The sequence below is a fragment of the Lethenteron reissneri genome, chromosome 31 (genome assembly GCF_015708825.2).
Source record: "Lethenteron reissneri isolate LAM-NWPU_2019-01 chromosome 31, ASM1570882v1, whole genome shotgun sequence".
NCBI classification, from domain to species: Eukaryota; Metazoa; Chordata; class Hyperoartia; order Petromyzontiformes; family Petromyzontidae; genus Lethenteron; species Lethenteron reissneri.
The window spans coordinates 2,775,423-2,794,823 of NC_083809.1; the positions used below are offsets into that span (position 1 = coordinate 2,775,423).

Genomic DNA, 19,401 nt, shown 5'->3' on the forward strand with positions numbered 1-19,401 from the left:
TACACATGCTGACATGTCTGTGTATGTGTCAGCCTGAGTGAAGGGTCAGATGCAAGCATGGTGTATTTCCTCTCATGATCTCACTCAGACTGCTCATTATTGAGTCACTACAAATAGATGTGTGCATTCCATTGACTCTCCAAAAAAAAAGGGCCATTACTAAATTCATGGCAAATAAAAACACTGCCACAGTATGGATGTGAATGTGCATTGGGACTTGTTCAAATGAATAGGGCCTGTAATAAAATGTTGGTCAAGTGCATTTGCTCAACCCAGAGTGCCTTTTTAGTAACAAAACAAAGCAAATGCAGCGCATGCTAACCGTCGCAAATTACAACATCATTACGGCAGAGGCACACACATTGTTCGCAACAGTACTGCGAGTAGGTGCTCAAACGCTTTGTTATCGTCATGGCAGAAGGTCTGCATTGGTAATTATTTTGATGAGTTACTAGACGGTGTATTTATGTGAAATTTGCTTTCACTGAACAAACATCGATGTAAATTAAAAGCGGTCTGAAAAAATCCAGCAGGTTTCAGTAGAGGCATAAAGAAACGTGTAACTAGTGAGTATAGTTTTCATTTATAATTTTTATTTCAAAGTAAACCTTGACACTGGAAGGCATTTTCCCATGTGCAATAAATCTAAAATTAACAGCAATAATTGCTCCGACAAAAATTAAATGTGAATGCTCAAAGCAAAGAGCAAAGATTTAATATGAATGGATATAGTCAAGTCCGAAGGATATACTGCCAAAATGTATATGTCAACTAAAAAATCTGAAGCTTGGCAACATTTCAGATATTTTTTAATTATATATGGTACCTTTCGATTTAAAGCTTTCGTGACTGCAGGGATTCATCTTCTTGGTTCTTTCGGTAAAGTCACGTAGAAGGGAAGTAATAAAATAATAAAAATAAAACATAATAAAACAATTCTCACGACGTTTCGGCCACAACGCAAGCAGCCGTCCTCAGGTGAAAACCAGGTCCGTCGAGGCGACAGAGTCTGAATGAAACAGCACACGAGCTTGGAGCATATATATAAGCTGGGCGCATTGACAAAGGAATTTGCATATCAAAAGGAATTTAGCATATTTATGGGAAATGCAGGAATGTGATTAGTACTGCATATGCATGTGCATTATGCAGGATTAACAGCATCAAAGGGAGCTGCAGTTACTGCTGCTGCTGCAGTTGCTGCTGCTGCAGTTTCTGCTGCTGCTGCAGTTGCTGCTGCTGCTGCTGTTGCTGCTGCTGCACTTGCTGCTGCTGCTGCAGTTGCTGCCTTATCCATTTTAATATAACACTATGTATTATTCTACCCACCCTAATGTGTATCACACTGCTATATGTTTACTATACAATTACGACACCATACATTACTCTGCACACTGCACCATGCCAGTGAGTGGAACGCGGTCTGAAAGTCACCGTAAACGTACACAATCCGCAAAGCCATCACTCCAACCATCAAGAAGGATCCTGTTGAGGAGCCTTTCAAGACCATCACCTTACCCTACATTGCTGGGGTCACAAAAAAGATCTCCAAAATCCTGATTAAACACAAGATCCAGGTCCGATTCAACACAGTACATAAAATCCGTGATCTGGTCCCGTCTGTAAAAGATGTGGTTCCAGACATACAGTACCCTGGCGTCTACAAACTAAGTTGCCTCTGTGGTAGCAGTTACATTGGAGAAACCAAACGACATGTCTCGGACCGCATCCGTGAACATAAGGCAGACCTGAAACACGGTAGGACAAACACCTCAGCCGTGGCAGATCACTGTTACAACTCAGTGGGCTCACATGACATTGACTTCTCCAAGACAGAGGTTCTCTGCAAGCCATCTGGCTATCATGAGAGATTCGTTCATGAGGCGATCCACATATACAAACACAGAGACAATTTCAACCGAGAAGATGGATTCTGGCTTAGCAATCATTGGAAGGACGTAATAAACCATTTCGGATCTTAACTGATTGTGTTCACGTTTACGGTGACTTTCAGACCGCGTTCCACTCACTGGCATGGTGCAGTGTGCAGAGTAATGTATGGTGTCGTAATTGTATAGTAAACATATAGCAGTGTGATACACATTAGGGTGGGTAGAATAATACATAGTGTTATATTAAAATGGATAAGGCAGCAACTGCAGCAGCAGCAGCAAGTGCAGCAGCAGCAGCAACAGCAGCAGCAGCAGCAACTGCAGCAGCAGCAGAAACTGCAGCAGCAGCAACTGCAGCAGCAGCAGTAACTGCAGCTCCCTTTGATGCTGTTAATCCTGCATAATGCACATGCATATGCAGTACTAATCACATTCCTGCATTTCCCATAAATATGCTAAAATCCTTTTGATATGCAAATTCCTTTGTCAATGCGCCCAGCTTATATATATGCTCCAAGCTCGTGTGCTGTTTCATTCAGACTCTGTCGCCTCGACGGACCTGGTTTTCACCTGAGGACGGCTGCTTGCGTTGTGGCCGAAACGTCGTGAGAATTGTTTTATTATGTTTTATTTTTATTATTTTATTACTTCCCTTCTACGTGACTTTACCGAAAGAACCAAGAAGGATATGGTACCTTGTAAATAAAAGCAGTAGTGATGAAAAACTAAGTCCTTTCATGGCAATTTAAACAAACACATAATTGGTTTTAAAATGTATGCCTTGTTTTGCAATTTATTTATATTTCAAACGTTTGGCACTTTAATGAACATATTTATGATCTCTTATTGAAATAAAACACCAAAAAAGGATTCCATTGCACACAATGAATCAAAGGAATTCAATTAAACCCTGGCAAGTGTTATGCGATACCCATTGTAACGGGGAAATATTTTTCTAGCGTCAAAACAAATTTTCCCCGTTCCTCCGAACAGCAGCCACGTAATCAACGAGCAATTAAGGGCCCTCCTTCTAATTCTACCACAGCTGCCAAAGGAAACCAAATCAATCAGGTGCCCCCAATGGCCAATATTTACCAATTAGCAATGACAAGAGCACAGTCATCCATCGTTAGAAACTTCCAACCCACGCACGCAAACCCGGTTACAGACACCGCTCACATCGGCGCACGAACCACGGCGAGCGCTGCGGACAGCGCACGCGCTCGTTTCAAAACCCTCGCGAAAAAATACACCACGAAGAAATGAGCCGTTGACAGCTTAGGTGTGCTCCTTGAAAAAAATCATCAAGAGTTCAGGGAATGCAGAAGGAATGGTTGCTCGCTTTCTTAAACCTTTATTTACAGCGACTTGTCACGTGTCTGCGATGCTACATGCGTCGCAGGGACTTCAAACCGATGCGGCCAAATTCGGAAAACTAATTGGACAGATTCACACCCGGGCACGCATCCCACAAACTGCCAGTCCGAGCGAGCGCCGGGAGGAACGCAAAAAAAAAACATGCGCGTGGCTTTGGACGATTTTCTCCCACTCTAGAGGCCCACATTTGCTCAGAGTGAACCCTGGCTGGAATATGAAGTGTAACTCTTGATCACATCGCAGTCCATAAACGCATCTGTTCACGACAGATAGTTTTTGCCAATGCTACGCGATGCACAAAGCGGGAGAAACTAAATCCCGATGGCTTGGCAGCTGTAACACTGTGGCTGCTGCGCTTATGCAGCAAGCAAGGCAGGATGGTGCAGAGGGGCACGGCTCACCTCGCAGAAGAGTGTCAGCTTGTCGTCCGGGAGCAGCCCATTGGCCTCGTCCAATAGGAAGTCGCGTCGAATGAACTTCTTGAAGCCCCAGTCTTTGCCCTGAACAAACCGATATGCCCTCTGGCTCTCTGCATCCACAAGAGGGAAAAGTGACAGGCGGAGAGGGAGGGGGAGAATGAGGCATGGACATGGCACGGTCGCAACATGTGCCACTACACTTGCACTCTGCTGGGATGTTTTTTTTAAGTGACCGGGCCATGGGTGGCTTGGCTGTTGTGTGAGCTTTGGCAAAGCAATTCAAGAATCAATGAACAATTTGGTACACAGCCAGCCATGAGCAAAAGAGGTAAAAATAGGGCAGATATTTGGTAAACAAAAAAACTACAAACACACAGTGAGGAAAGGTGGGGAAGAGAAGAGAGTCACGATGCACTTGCACCTGAATAAATATCAATTCTCTTAAAACAAAATAAGTTTTCTACCGACGTTGTTGGCATGCGATGCATGTGGCATGTTCTCCAAAACAAAATTGCAACCAACATGCACTTGTTTAGTTGCAGTTACTCATTCCTCACCACCCCTCCCCCCCACGGATGCATGCATACATTAGAGGTAGTCGGAAAAAGTGGCTGAAAATGAAATATCGCTAAAACTATTTTGAAAATGCCAATATTGCAGTAAAGTTTTTTTTAAACAAAATGTTACATTAAAACAGCAAAAGCGGAACAGCACGACCGAGCTGCCAAATTAAATAACCATCATCGATTTTCTGTAGCAAATTATTTATTTCTAAAGTGTCACGGAGTCGAAACACATGGGCAGTCACAAATCTCAAAGTGTCAAATGGCTTAGGTTAAAAAAAAAATGACAGAGTTATCTCGGGTCATAAAACCACCCCAGGCATGACCAAGGAATGTCACATCATGAAATAATGGAAGCCTACAAGCTGTTTTTTTTACTTTTTTTCTTCCTGGCCAATTGAATTACTGGAGGAAGAAAGACGGATTCCTAACTGCCAGCGTTGGCAGGGCAGTTTTGACAAAGGGGCATTAAGCTTTGCCATAAGCAATGGCAAAAAACTCTATATTAACTTATTCGACGATGAAATTGTTTTAACGCTCTTCCCCTTTCATCATGTATTGCATTTCTGCATTCTCAAACAGATCCAGTGGCATCTCAATTGAATGCCTGTCCATGGCTGTTATTGTTCACTGTGATTTGCATTGTACTCTCAGCATAGAATTATCTACATACGTTGTAAGTGGTGGGATGTGCTCCCACCTTCAAGTAAGCCACATGGCAATAATTTAGACCTCTACCAATAACTGGCTTGGAAAAAAATGCTCTACTGTCAATGATTAACATAAAGTAGCCCATCATTATCATCAGAAGCAGCAGAGGAACAGTAGCTAGCACACTGCAGTATGAACCTGGCGATCTGAGTTAGACAGCCGACCATGACTAACATCAGTGGTGGGTGATCCAAAACACTCTTAAATGCCTCCAAGCTCTCACTTCACCAACACCCACTGACCATCAAGAAATATGGCCAAACAAGCCCCCATGACCGACATGGCTTGGAGAGGCCTTCATCCAGCATTGGATTTTCAAAAGGCTGCCAATTATTGATAATGTAATTTACTCCGATCAACACCCTCGTCTGTCTGTAAAGAGGAAATGTGTGGTGACAGCCCCCACGCCACAGAGTAAAAAAATCCCAAACCTTTCATCAGGCTACAAGCCTCTGTGCTTCACTCAGCAATCCATTAACCCCAAATAATTTTCGTGACTGCAGGAATTCATATTCTTTGGGTTTTTCGGTAAAGTCTCGTGACTTTACCGAAAGAATAATAATTAGCATCCAATTTGAGATGTGAGCATTGCATCACTTAATTAACATACTTCTTTACCCAACGGTTACAAATGCCTAACAGATTTCTTTTGCATGCAATCTCATAGATATGAGGGTAATTTCTGTTCTTTAAGTTTCCACTAACAGAGCAGGCCTCTCTCTCACTTGCATGGCTCCAGGTCATAGAAGCACATTGGATAAAACCATTGGGGAGACCTGACACTCAATTAGATCCCAAACTTGTACCTATCCAGATCACAACCTTCACCCGACTTCGTCGCAGCCCACCAGGGAGCTCTGAGCCACAACCGTTAGAAGCGGCAAAGCCCAAAGGCAGCAGTGTACTTGTATGACAGAGGGAGAGAGACTGGGAGAGTGAGAGAGCGGCGCGATAAAGGATGTGAACAAAGGTGGGAAGGTGGAAAAAGGGGAATAGCAGTGAGAGATCTTGATCTAAGGCAAGTTGAGATGACACTAGACTTGTCATGATTAAATTTCACGCCAATGCACGAGGGCTTTGATGGCACGAGAGTTTTCAAGATAAAAGAACGCAGCCAAGGGTTTTCGTTTACTAAGCTTGAGTGGCATTGTTCTATGGTGCTGGAGACAATGAAAAACACCCCAGTGAGAACACAGTTGGCTCAGCAGAGATGCAACATTTCAACGTGCTTATATTTCCCTTGTTAATTCCGACATCAACTTATGAAACTGAGCAAAGTGCTCTTCCCATTTTACCATTTGCTCTGTATAGACAATCGTAAATCTGTGCGCCAATGCCCAAATTTGTATGCACGTACGTGCTTGACTTTGCGCTACAAAATGCCTCATTATGCAACATGATGGCAGCTCATCGATGATTGCAAATCTGATTATGTGTAAGTTAACATTGGCAGTATTTTCATTTCTGCTTGTGCATGCAAATGCAAGGGTGCGTATGTGTGTGTGTATGTGCTTGTTTTGCATGCAACGCACACCGACTATGGCATTCTGTAACTCCCGGAAAATTAACTGTAAATGAGAACTTGTGTGGTGGTGTAACATCAACACGAGGTAGACAAAAGCTGTTTTGGTGTGGCCGTAACCCCACCACCTTCTCTCATGCAATAGCATCCTTACGGTCCAAATACACTCTGCAATTTCAATGCAATCAATGGGGGCAGGACCAGATGCATTAGGATTGCAAGCAATTGGAGGCAAACACTACCACAAAGGATGGAAGTTTGGGGAAAATAAAGAATCATATACACTTGCACACACCTACATAAGCAAACACAGAACCCATGCATAACCGACACAGACTATCAGAGCAAGTGTTACAAGCGACCACCAGTTAAGGCCGCCACAGAACACGAGGAGGCCATGTGGCCAGCGACACGTAGGGCCACCTTGGTCTCACCAGTGCTCATGTTTAGTCGGCCTGTATAGGCCCAGCTATTAATTTGCTAAGATATTCATTTGCACCGATGGCAATCGTGGCTGGAAATCGAGCTCAGGTCATTGGGATTCATAGAGCAGTGCACTAACCACCATCACCAAGCCATTTGATATGCCTACATTCATATACACAAATAGCCACACACGCCATGTGCACATACATATTACACTGGTCACACCTTTTCTGGCATAAGGTATTCCAACGGTTTCAATGTAATTTTGGGGTGCCGATTCCAAATCTGGCATCAGTTTTTGTCTATCACATCAGGTTTTTGAGATATCAAATATTGCATTTTCAATAAAAACTGAAGAAAAATATTAAATAAGTGTGGATATCTACATAAAATAGTATTATAAACACACTCTCCTAAAAATACAGCACCATATTTTAACACTAAAGCAGTCACTGACTCGCAACAACTTCATAAGTGATAGAGTTAATTTCGGGTAAAATCAATGAAAATGGGGTATGCCGATAACATAAAAATGAGATGTGATGGAGCAAATCTGAGATCAGATTTGGAATCAGCACCCTGAATTAGTCTAGAACAGCTGCAAAAGTCCAGGCCAGATTTTTTGTTTTTGTTGACCAGTGCTATCTGCGTAGTCACGTAACTCTCACTTACTCACTAAATAGGTGAATATTGGATTGCAATCGCGTCCAATCTAAAAAATTAACAACGCAGATCAATCAAGCGTGGCAGTGTGCGACTGCATCACAACCGATTGCATGGCGCAATAGTCACGCAATAGCGCGTTGAGTCGTGCAATCGGCCGCTCGTGATAGGATCGTACCCCCACCGATTGCACCAAAATTGCATTGTGCATCTAAACCCTTTATAGATTATTGCCAACACCATGTGCATTTAGTCTGCCAGGGCTGAACAAGGGTTAATAGGGCATACTCACTACCTGTGTGTTTACATTGCTGCAAATGCAGTTCTCTAAAATTGGTCTTGGCAGTTAAAATGCAGCTAATTCTATGTACGTTTCGGTATGCTACAAAGTAGCTCCTGTCAAAGGCCCCCCATCTTCAGTGACTTCAGATATATTCATTGGGTAATTTTCTAAATCGCAAGTGTCACGTAGCCAATTCAGTCAAATGTAAAATGACACGCTAAAACTTTGTCACCAGTTCAAAGATGCACTCTGTAAGGAAGCTACCAGCGGTCATATGTGATCTTGAAACGCAGCGTCACTAGTTCACTATCGAGGGAGAAACACTCTCAGTGAGGCCGAATTCCCATACACACACACACATTTACATTGCCTCCATTGCAGCTAATGTGAAGAAGGCTTAGTATACAAGTCTAATTCATCTTATTAAAGTACTCCACTTCAAACAAAGATAACTGCATGAACCAGATTAGTTTCACAGTGCATATATCAAATTCACGGGACGGGAGCGACGTCGCAATTAAAGAACACTTGTTGTAGCCCGATTTTAAATTAATGGGGGCGGGACATTTAGCCATTTTTGTTGGTGTCGTTTGGGGAAAATACTAAATAGCTATTGTTTGAACGCGCAGCTCTTTGAAATGCAAATATTCGGTTGGAATACAGTCGGCTGCAGCTCGGCTTCTGTGCCAAATACAGTAAGTGCACCTCTTAACAGGCGCTATTCCCCGCGCGCCCGCAAGCGCACCAAAGCTGCTAATTAGATCTGAACAAGTGAGCAGCATGCGGCCGAGAGCGGAGTGCTATATCGCAGGAGTGTGCCGTGCCAGGGGAGATGGGGGTCGGGGGTGCGCGGGGTGGCGGAGGATGGGAGGGATGGTGCCAAGGATGAGGTGGGGGGAGGCGTGGGGCCACGACAAGAAGAACTGCAGCCGACTAAATCAACATCCCAGTTGCTTGATTAAGTGCGCATGACGGTGTGAAATCCCGAGAGCATGCTTTTCCAAGAGACGCCTTATTACACAAGCTCTAGCGAGGATAACGACAGTGTAAACCCTTCCTTTAACTCCCTGCAACCCCACCTCATCGCCCTTTCGCTAATAAATGCGCCCCCGACGGAATCCCCGTGGAAATAACTTACGTTATTGTAAAATTGTTTAACATCTCAAATCCTGGCTCCCTCTCCCCCATCTATTGCCACTAATGGCCGTAATGTGAGCCTAATTACGATGAGGGATTTGTCGCGCGGTGTGCAGAGCACTTGTTTGTCAGCAGCCCGTCACGTTGGTTGAGCGACGGGTTGTTTTAGCGCAACTCTGACGTGACTGAACCTGGCAGCGGGAAGCGCTGCTCGGAGCAAAGGTTGTCGACGATTTGCTTGTGCAAAATATTACCATGCAGTAAAACCTTGGATTGCGAGCATAATTCGTTCCGGAAACGTGTTTGTAATCCAAAGCACTCGTATATCAAAGCACTCGTATATCAGTTGTGATCACGTAACGCTCGGCAAACAAAGCCTATACACGTACTACTCGTATAGCAAGACCCCGCTCGTTTATCAAATTAATATTAATTTAAAAAATGTGCTCGTCTTGCAAAACACTCGCAGACCAAGTTACTCGCAATCCAAGGTTTTACTGTATTTATAAAAAAAAAAAGATCTGGCTTCGATTGATTAAGGAAGTGTACATACGACGGGGAAAGGCTTGTAGAAAAATAATTTACAATGTAATGATCCAAGCTGGCAAGATTTGCTGGAATCGTGGGACTCTGCTTTCAGTCTCGTTGAGTGGAAGAGTAATGAGTTTGAATGCAGTTCAATTTGGCCTAACTATCTTGAGAAAAGCCAAAAACAATACACATTATGAGTGTACAAATACACCCTTTTGTCAATCCAATAGGGCTACCCCATGTCATGTGGGTGGTGTGATTGTACTTCACGAAGCAGGTTGGTGAATGTGGGGAGCATATATGGAAGAGCATAGAAGTATAGTACAATGGATTATTCTGCACTGCCCTCTCCTGCCCACAATGTATCCCCACCGCAGCCTATAACCTGTTATATGCAGTGGTCACCCATTGAAGCATTATCCAGGCTCAAATTCCACTTAGCTTCTGAGATCAGACAAGTCTGGGTGCACTTCAGGTGATATGATTATAACGATGGGTCTAATTTATGTTAATCATTGACGGTAGAGCATTTTTTGCCAAGCCAGCTATTGCTGGAGGTCTCAATTAATGCCATGTGGCTTGAGGATGGGAGCACATCCCACCACTTGCAAGTACGTAGATATAAAAATGAGTGTGCAGAGGAAAACGTTTGGTCCAAGGATGATTCGCGAATAACTAATTTAATGAAAATATACCTTCAAACATTTCATGTCGGTATCACAGTCATTACGCTGCTTGCGGCAACAGCTGCGGATGTGGAATTTATTACGGTCTCTAGAAAATGTGACAGGCAAGATTTCCTGTGGATTGGGTGCACGGAATTCCCTTTCCATACGCCGCGTGTGGGGAGACGGAGTCGGCACAACGTCGTTACGCGAGCAGGTGGTGCCCGTCTGTGGGTGGTCGATCGTGGGCGTGTGCTCGCTTGCACGGTGTACAACGAACGGTGGAACAGCGGTAAGCGCACTGCGTTAACAAACCCAGCGACCCGATGTTAATTTCCGGGCAACGGCTAACATCAGTGGCGGGTGACATCTGAACCGGTCCTGGGTATCTACGTTCCCCAACCTGCACTGATCAACATGATCAAGTGTGGTCGAACAAACCCCCGTCGTCACTCTCGTGATGTGGGGATACCTTCTTACACCTCAGTCTTAGGCCTCCGCTAGGTTGACTCAGCCTTACACGAGTGAGTACAAGATTGCAGCGTGTATCCTGGAGCACTGGGGGGGAGGGCAAAAATGGCAATGCTTGTGACCCACCCCCTCGTGTGATGTGCCAGACTTAATAGGTGCTCGCTAATAGCACTTGTCCCAACAGTCTGTTAAAGACGATATAGGGGATCTTTGCCTTTGTGTGTAGGTATGCTGCAAAGAGCACTTGCCTCAACAGTCTAAGAGCTATAGGTGGAGGGCGGTCTTTATATCTGCGTACCATGAACATGCATTGCACACGTGTACTCATGTACATGTATGTGCAAAGAGCACATCGTGTGTACTCGGTGTTGTGTATTGCGTGTTTCGTGTGTGCCGTGAGTGGTGCAAGACATGCAGGACATTCCGTGTGCATCGTACCCCAGGTACGGTGATGCATGCACATAATACAGCGTTCTGGAGGCAAGAGTTTGTGGATCGTGCAGATCCTTGAGATTCCCAAACCCTCTGGGGGTGCTCGACGCCAAGGAGTAGGACGTAGGGCAAATGCGTTTGTGAAACCGTCTACGTTCTGGTCATTCTCCAGGCACTCAAGTTTCCTCCCACAGCCAAAACGCTCCTTAAAATAAAACTGGCTAAACGTCCCTATCGCCCGGACTGCAGCTGATCTCGTCAGATCCCAGAGGCTAGGTGGGGTTGAGCCTGGATAGTGCTCCAAATGGTGAGCCCCAAGCGCAAACAAGTTGCCATAGGTGGCCGAGAGGTTACACTGTGAGCGGCAGAGGGAAGCGTCGCAAACGCCGTCGTTAAATAAAATTATACTCGTACGTCGATGCTTGCTGCCTTCACCAACACGCATTGAAGTACGGCCGTTTAACTTCCATGACACGAATGGTATCGTGAAAAACCTCATGCAGCGGTGGAATGAGTAAAACACTTGTACGTCTCAAAGTACGACCGTGGAAAAAAAAAAGTCTTGAGTGTCTGAGAATGTGTGTGAGCATCAGCATACGCACGGGCATGCGCACGGGCATGCGCACGGGCATGCGCACGGGCATGCGCACGGGCATGCGCACGGGCATGCGCACGGGCATGCGCACGGGCATGCGCACGCACGCAAGCACTCGACGCCATCCTCACCCATTGCCTTGGTCTCCTCTCCCTTCGCGTTGAGAATGGAGAACTTGAACTTAGCCCGGACCTCCGACTTAGGGCAGCTGACGAGCAGCAGGTAAAGCGAGAGGTAGTCTTTGCTCTCCTCATCCAGGCCTTTGGGGTTGACGCGCAGGCACCTGTGCGGAGATGACAGCATCGATCGTCACGCGAGCCCTGCAATCCGTCCCCGCCCCCTTGCCCCGACCAAGCTCCCCTGAACGCCCGTGACGTCGACGAGGATTCAAGAGAACAGAAAGCTTTTTATTGACGGATGGATTGATTGATTGGCCGGACATGGGGAATTCCATTAACCTTGGCAGCAAAGCTCACCGTGGGCGCTCGGCGAACAGAACTGCCGGAGTTTGTTAGCCGAGCAAATGCAGCTTTCCACACACCCAATCAATTTTCAATGAAACCGCGCAGGTTCATCACATCAGTGGCAACGTATTAGGAAGGATGCTTGCTTTTTTTTACGCTCTTAGGCTGTCGGCTACATCAATGCATAGTCTCTTAATCTGAATGGCTTCACCAGCCAGCTGTTTAAAAAGCAACAGAAAAAAACATATGGCACCTAATATACCTCCAACGAAGTACACAGTTCATAAATTCAGTGGAAAGATAGTTTAGTGCCTGAAATTAAGTGTTAACCTAATTAAACAAATGTGAACATAAAGTAGAAATTTTTCTTTGTCATTTTTTTATATAAATATTGTCAATTGGGACATTCCTGGCTCGCTGGTTGGGGGAAAAAAAAAGCTATGGGCAAGAGATGAAATCCTATAACAACATACAACCTACACAGTGATATTTACACAGCGAAACCCACACGTGCCAATTCAAGCTAAAGTTTAAACTCACAATACGCGGCAAGAAAGTATCATAGATGTAATCCGGAAAAGGAGGTTGTGATGGGTGGGGCATGTGTGCATGAATGGAGGAGGGCCGGGTTACCACTGGAGGTTGGGAACAAAGGGCAAGTCCAACAGCCAGATAGGGACATACTGTAAGAGCAGGTCTGGGAAGTCGGGTTTCGATTTTACAACAACGACATCTGCAGACAAAGTGCTTGCCACAGATGAACCGCAATACCTTGCTCATCTCGTCAAGAGGTATAAACCAGCACACGAACTCCGTGCTTCCTCGCAGTGGCTTTTGGATAGCCATCGAACAAAAACGATCACTGCATTGTGCGCTTTCAGATGTTCTTCTGCGACCGTCTGGAACGCTCTTACTTCCAAGATTAGGAAGCCACTGGCGCTATGCGCTCTTAAATCTTGATTGAAAAGTAATTTCTTTACAACTGATTTTTGTGTTTAGTTTGTTGTCATTCCCCCGTACCTCTGATGAGCACAGTTGGCTATGTATGGTGCAAAAGAAGATCGACAAACATAAATACATTGCGATGTGTGGCCGATGACCTCTTGATCGAGACCATGACTACGAACATATGAAGGAATTCCAAAGTGTCACTGTGGACGCTCGGCACTTTATCTCCATGAGATTTTAATCACAAAATATTGCAATGAGCGATTTGCTGCCCCGCGTACGTCGACCTACCATTTCAGCTTGTCGTTGGCTCCCGACGAGAAGGTCGAGCTTTTAAGCACCTCGCCCATCTCCTCCCGCGAGAAGCTGAAGTTGTTGATGGTCCACATGTAGGAGAACTTGACCACTTTCACCTGCGGCCAAGCGCAGCGACGCACAAGGTCACTCCGACTCCGTCACCCCCCCCCCCTCACGCATTTGATGACACAGCCGCGCGTTGCATCACTCCCCGCAGACCAACGCGGCCCAAAGAACGCTACTATCTCCGAATGGAATTCGAGATTATTTTTAAACCGTTTTTCGAGAAGGCTACTAATGGAAGACATTCTACAGCACATGGAGTTTGCTGTGGATATTTTGAGTCGGTATGCATGTTCTTCATTGTTCAGCTTGTGTAAGAAAGTTATGAGAACAACAGATTAATGTGCTGCCATTGTGTGAAATTGTATTTAATTACTTTACAAATATAAAGATGAGTCCTTAATTTATGCAATAATTCCCGAGGGACCCTGCTGCGGATGTTTGACCAATTCCTTAAGACAACATTTATTTAAAATAACATGATAATATAGTAATGAGAACAACTCTAGGCAGTGTATTGTAGTTAGGCAGTATATTGTGATGAAATGTAGTCTTCCGAACGAACATAAATGTACCTCTAAACGAAAGACATGTCATTTGTTGACATACAAAAGTACATATCACACGGTCAAGTGTTTGTAACCAAAAGACTTGCTGTGTAAATGTGCTGACCACACTGCACACACACACATACGCTTACACACACGCGTTGGCTCAGCTCTGCCATACACATGACCTTTTGCATTGAGCCCTGCGCTGAGATTCATGAAACGCTGGGTCAACGAAGACCAAAATGCATCGACTGCACAACAACCCAATTCGCAAAACGACACCGTGAAGAACCAATAATGAAAAGGCAACAAACGAGTGAAAAGAGGGTTTATGTTATACACAAGAGGTGGGGGCAGTCAGAATGCGGTTCACGGTGCACAGGGCTCATGCTAGGGGGCTGTTTGGTTAGTTTGTTGGAGTGAAAGGTAGGGTTAGTGTTAAGGTTCACTAGAGTCTTCTGCCCCTCAACAGTTTGCCCTTCACACCCTGCCCCCTCACCCACGCCCAAGTATGGCCTTTTCACGTTTGTTTGATATTCACTAGCCGATGTTCACAGCGGCACAAACTATAATTTTTTTCTTATTTTACCAGGTAAGGCCCACTGAGCTATATATAGCTCTTTTTCAGAAGTGACCCGCCCACAAACGATAGCTCAACGAAGCGGCTCATCGAAACGCATGTTTCTAAATTTGGAGAGAAAACTGGAGGACCCGGACAAACATCCACACGGACACAAAGACAACACGCAAACTCCAAATGCACAGTCGCCGGGGTCGAGATCGAAACCACAACCTCCTGTATACCAGGCAAGGGAGTCAACATCTCGCCACAGTGGCACCCTCAAGAGTTGCAAATGCGGCCGCTGCTTGCGCACTGACTGCATTTGGAAACTGGAGCATGGCAGCGCGAACTACCAAGCACCCGATTGCAGCACCGCTTCCAACATCCAGTGCATGTTCACTCACCACTGTTGCAAAAGCTGCCATTAAAAAAATGCATGTTTGGGCGTAATAAGCTCTTAACATTGCACACTTCCAATTAACACCACGGTACAACAGCAAAGGAAAACAAATAACACTGATGGGGGTGAACCTGCACAAAATGCATTATTATTGCCGATAACATAGCTGCTGCATCGTGTTTAGGCATGCTGTTAGCAAGTGTTAATGCTGATGTTAATAAGTAACAGGATAAAAAACACATCAGATGGCATAAATTGAATGTTCTGTTGGAAATGAGCACACCATTCAGTGCTGTTGTAGGAATGCGTGAGGAACAAGGGCTCTGGCCAATTTCCCTGAACTCAATGCAAAGTCATCTTGACACTATAAAACAGATGGGGAATTTGTATCTTTGCAATAGAAATAAAAGTTTGTGCAAAATTTAAGTCTGGAAATGTTTTAAATCAGGCAAGTTTAGAAAGTCATCTCAGGATTAATATAGGCATCTTAGCAAAAAGCACACGTGTTATTATTCTTACTACCTTTTTTTTTGCAAACAAAAAAATAGACTTGCTGCAATGAATTCACGATGTCACCTCTGCCGGCCACCGTTTGGCATTATATATTTTAATCACGGTAGGGCTCTCTGTATATTCGTGCTTGTATGAACTTTCAAAAAAAATCGTTCAAAATTCTTGTCAAAACATATTGGAGTGTACAACTGAAAGATTACAATGTAAGTAAATGCCATAATGCCATGTAAATAAAGAAATGCTGAACATTTTCTTTTTGGGGGGGGGGGGGAGCTATTGAGTTTCATACATTGTTAAGAGGTTGTTTCCCCAATGGTGGAGAGGTTTTAAGATTCCATAATTATATGAAAGGTTAAATCATATATTGTTGAACAAATTACATTTCTAAACTCATTTTCACTTCCTAAAATTAACTGAATAAAGAGATCAATAAGCAAGGATTGTTTAGGTTTTTTTTACATTTGCAAAGAACAGTGAATACTGTTTAGATTTATGGCGCTTCTTCATTCAACCGCATCTCAAGAACACATTAAATAATCGACTACAGGTTTCCCTCGCTCTACGCAGGTTCGGTTTGTGCAATTTCACGTAAATGCAGCGAACCAATTCTTACCAAAAATTTGCTATCGGCAATTTGAACTCGCTCATATGCGGTTGGACGTGGGACAACGCTGTGTGTACTGTGTCTACTGTGCGTGTACTGTGTGTGCTACTCGGCAAGCAGCTGTCTCGTGCGGTTACGCTTTTGTTGGAACGCATCTACCGCGTAAAATGAAGAAACCTGTATCTCCATTACGAGGAAAAGGTAGGCATTCCATTAGATATAAATACAAAATGTGTGCATGCATCATAGATGTGCTCACAAATTTCGGGATTAAAACCAAAATCGGACATACACATGAAATGTTGCATCCGAAACTGGAATTGGTGTTACGAACACGACTTCACTTCCACTACTTTCCCACAAAAAGTGCGGTCACTATTGTTAGCAAAAATAAATTTTAAATTAGCACGAAATATAATTACATGAACATCTGAAATATTCAAAAGTCTGTTTTCATGGGTAAATAATCCCCTAGATACATATACATCTAAAGAAAAGAAACAGTCGTAGGCAGAAGAGAAAGTGATTCATCAGCTTGGGGCAGGGAGTCGAAAGCATGAATGGCTGGGGGAGTGGCTCAGTGATTTTGAGCCAGGATTAATCTCCCTGGATCATCAAACAGGCTTTGCAGACTGCCTACATCAGGTGTCACTGATTAATGCACAACCTCGGCAGATAGTTCTCACCACGTTCCATTCCTGGAGTTGCACAGGAATGGAGTATTCTGTGAACCTGGCAGCTACTGATAATGAACTTTCAACAGAGCTCAACCTTCGATCGAGAGGTGCACAATGGAGAATAAGAGAGGCTTGGCTCCACAAATAAAGTCTTACTGAACTGCTACGCAGCAACCATTCATATGCTTATGAATAAGACTTAAAATACTAACAGCCCTTTGTTTATCCAGGGAAGCGTCATTCAATCAAGGATTTTGAAATTAAGATATTACTTGGGATATTCAGGCAAAATACTTTATTTTCTTTCTGTGTGTATAGCGTGCAGCGAAAACCCATGCATAGCAGGGCTCATATAAACATACCATATCTGTATGAATAGGTCAACAACCTATTCTCTATCACCTGCAGAGCAATATCTCGCAAACATGACATCGAAAAAAATCGACTAACCCCTCCTGCAAAGCACCCAGTTAAACACCCGCATCACCAAGATGTCCTCTCTTTTGCCTCGTCACATAAACGACAACAACAACAAAAACTCACATTCATCAACAACACTGCCCCCAAAATCAAAAGGATACAACAGGCGACGTCTCAGGACAATGGCCACTCATGTTGTGCTTTATATGGAATGTATGGTGGTTGACTTCAAAGACTTGAGGAAAATATACAGTGTACTTTTGTTGTACGTCCACATGCACGATATGGCATTAACTCGTGGGCACTGGGGGACGTTATCATGTTCCATTTCTCTTCGGGGCATCAGTAATAGGGGACAATCAGTGGGCAGATGCTGGTAATGTTATCGAAAACAACGGTCGTGCTGTTTGCAGCGTACATCTTTCTGGATTTCTTTTGTTGAGTTTAATATTTATTTATATGCAGTAAATGGAAATGCAATATCAATTTTACCCGCAGGGTCAGAAAATGAAATAAAAGACAAATCAGGCAATAAAAGCTATTATGGGCAGGATAAAAAAGGACCATGGTTTGTTTTTTTTAATAGAGCGCATTTATGATGACATTTGATTAGGCCAAAATGCTGTGTTTTTAGCAAAAATACAAAAAGCAAGCAACGTTTTGTATATTTTGTTTGATCTTTTTGTTCCCCAAGGCTATATTTTCATATATCAAAAAAAGCATTCTGGAAGGTAACCATTCCCACCGTATTATTGCCAGCAATGCCTGAGCTCAGCACGCATTTACTGCAAATTACAACGTGCGTACTTAACACATTATGCTAAGCGCAACCCTGTGTGCCCTCTGGTTGTCAAATGCTGAAAAATCCAATAGCAGATTTGCTTCGCAAACATTACAAGTTGAATTTTAAACGACTTCAATAGCTGCCGAAATACAAGCTCTAAGGAAAAGGAATAATAACGTCAGGCATCAAGCACCAACATTACCAAAGCCCTACCGACACTTAGCAGACAAACACTGCCGTTTTCGCTAGCGGGTCTTAATGAGAAATATAAAGTGCCATTGGCCCACAAAGTCAATTTCCTACCAAGGAATGTTTTTTTAAAAACTATAATTCTACACTATCACTGTAGTGGTTTTGTAAGGGTTAGCCATTCACAATGTCTGACACTGCAAGCTTTATTCATATTGCTTTCAAATGCCTCATTTCCGAACGAGCGGTATGCATTGCACACTGGGAGACATTTAGTAACGGGGGTGCGATTTTGCAGACATTGGCGACAGCACAAGCACAAGATGCCATCGTATTGCAAATAACATCATGGAATATTTTGCCAGTCACAGGACATCCTCTGCAGGGAATGGTATGCGTAATGGATCGTTTGCGCACAACTGTTAAAAACAGTGGCTCGAACCAGGTGAAAGTGCATGCGAGGCTTGAAGCTGAGCGAGCAGAGCACAATATAACTGACACCACATTAATCGTCTGAATATCAGAAGTTTACATGTGCACCACACACCACCCGCCACATCCAACATTACTGGAATCCACCAACGATCCTCATTGCGCATCTGTTTCTCCTTTGACCGCATAACCACTTGGATGGAGAACCACAATCACCTTCAGCTGGCATATCATGCATGCCAGGGCACCCCACTCATTCCGGCAAAGCGAGGCAGGACTGTTAGTACGGGATCTCTCAATGGTTAGAGCGCTAGAGAAAACAAAGCTGCACAATTACAATGCATTAGTTGCTGGGAGGGCATATCCTCTTGCTGTTTGTTTGCAGTGAACGCGCATTAATAATGAATGGCGAAACAAACCCTGGTTCTAGACTTTACATTGGGTCATTGAGATCGTGTTCAAATGCCCAGTGTTGTAGTCAGCTGTTGGCGGGCGTGCTGGATAGGGTGAGAGGAAACAATAAATGTGCCTCACTCCATTGGAGCACCCTGAATTGTCATGTTTTTTCGTTATTGTAACGGCATTGTAAGGTCTGACATTTGACGCCATTATTTTAGCACTTGAGTGCAGCTGAGCTGTAAATTAAAACCAGCATGCAGAGGGTGGAGTCGGGGAGGGGAGGGGGTGGCTTTCCCTACTTAAGTGTAACCGATGCTTGGTGCCAGTGCCAATCACAAACGTGGACACGCAATTAAATGGGGCTGCTGCTGCACGGTGTAATCAGCTTAGTTTGCCATGCGGCAGCTCGCA

General features: G+C 44.2%; 1 protein-coding gene across 4 annotated transcripts in view; it reads right to left on the minus strand.

Annotated features, from left to right (window-relative positions):
• LOC133349665 (speckle-type POZ protein-like) overlaps nucleotides 1-19,401 on the minus strand; it is a 56,147-nt gene that overhangs the window by 18,575 nt on the left and 18,171 nt on the right. For all 4 annotated transcript variants that reach the window (XM_061563297.1, XM_061563296.1, XM_061563295.1 and 1 more), the window contains exons 3-5: nucleotides 13,391-13,512; nucleotides 11,819-11,970; nucleotides 3,671-3,798 (exon numbers count right to left, since the gene is read on the minus strand). In XM_061563297.1, the coding sequence (XP_061419281.1) occupies nucleotides 3,671-3,798; nucleotides 11,819-11,970; nucleotides 13,391-13,512 (402 nt within the window). The remainder of the gene's footprint in view (nucleotides 1-3,670; nucleotides 3,799-11,818; nucleotides 11,971-13,390; nucleotides 13,513-19,401) is intronic.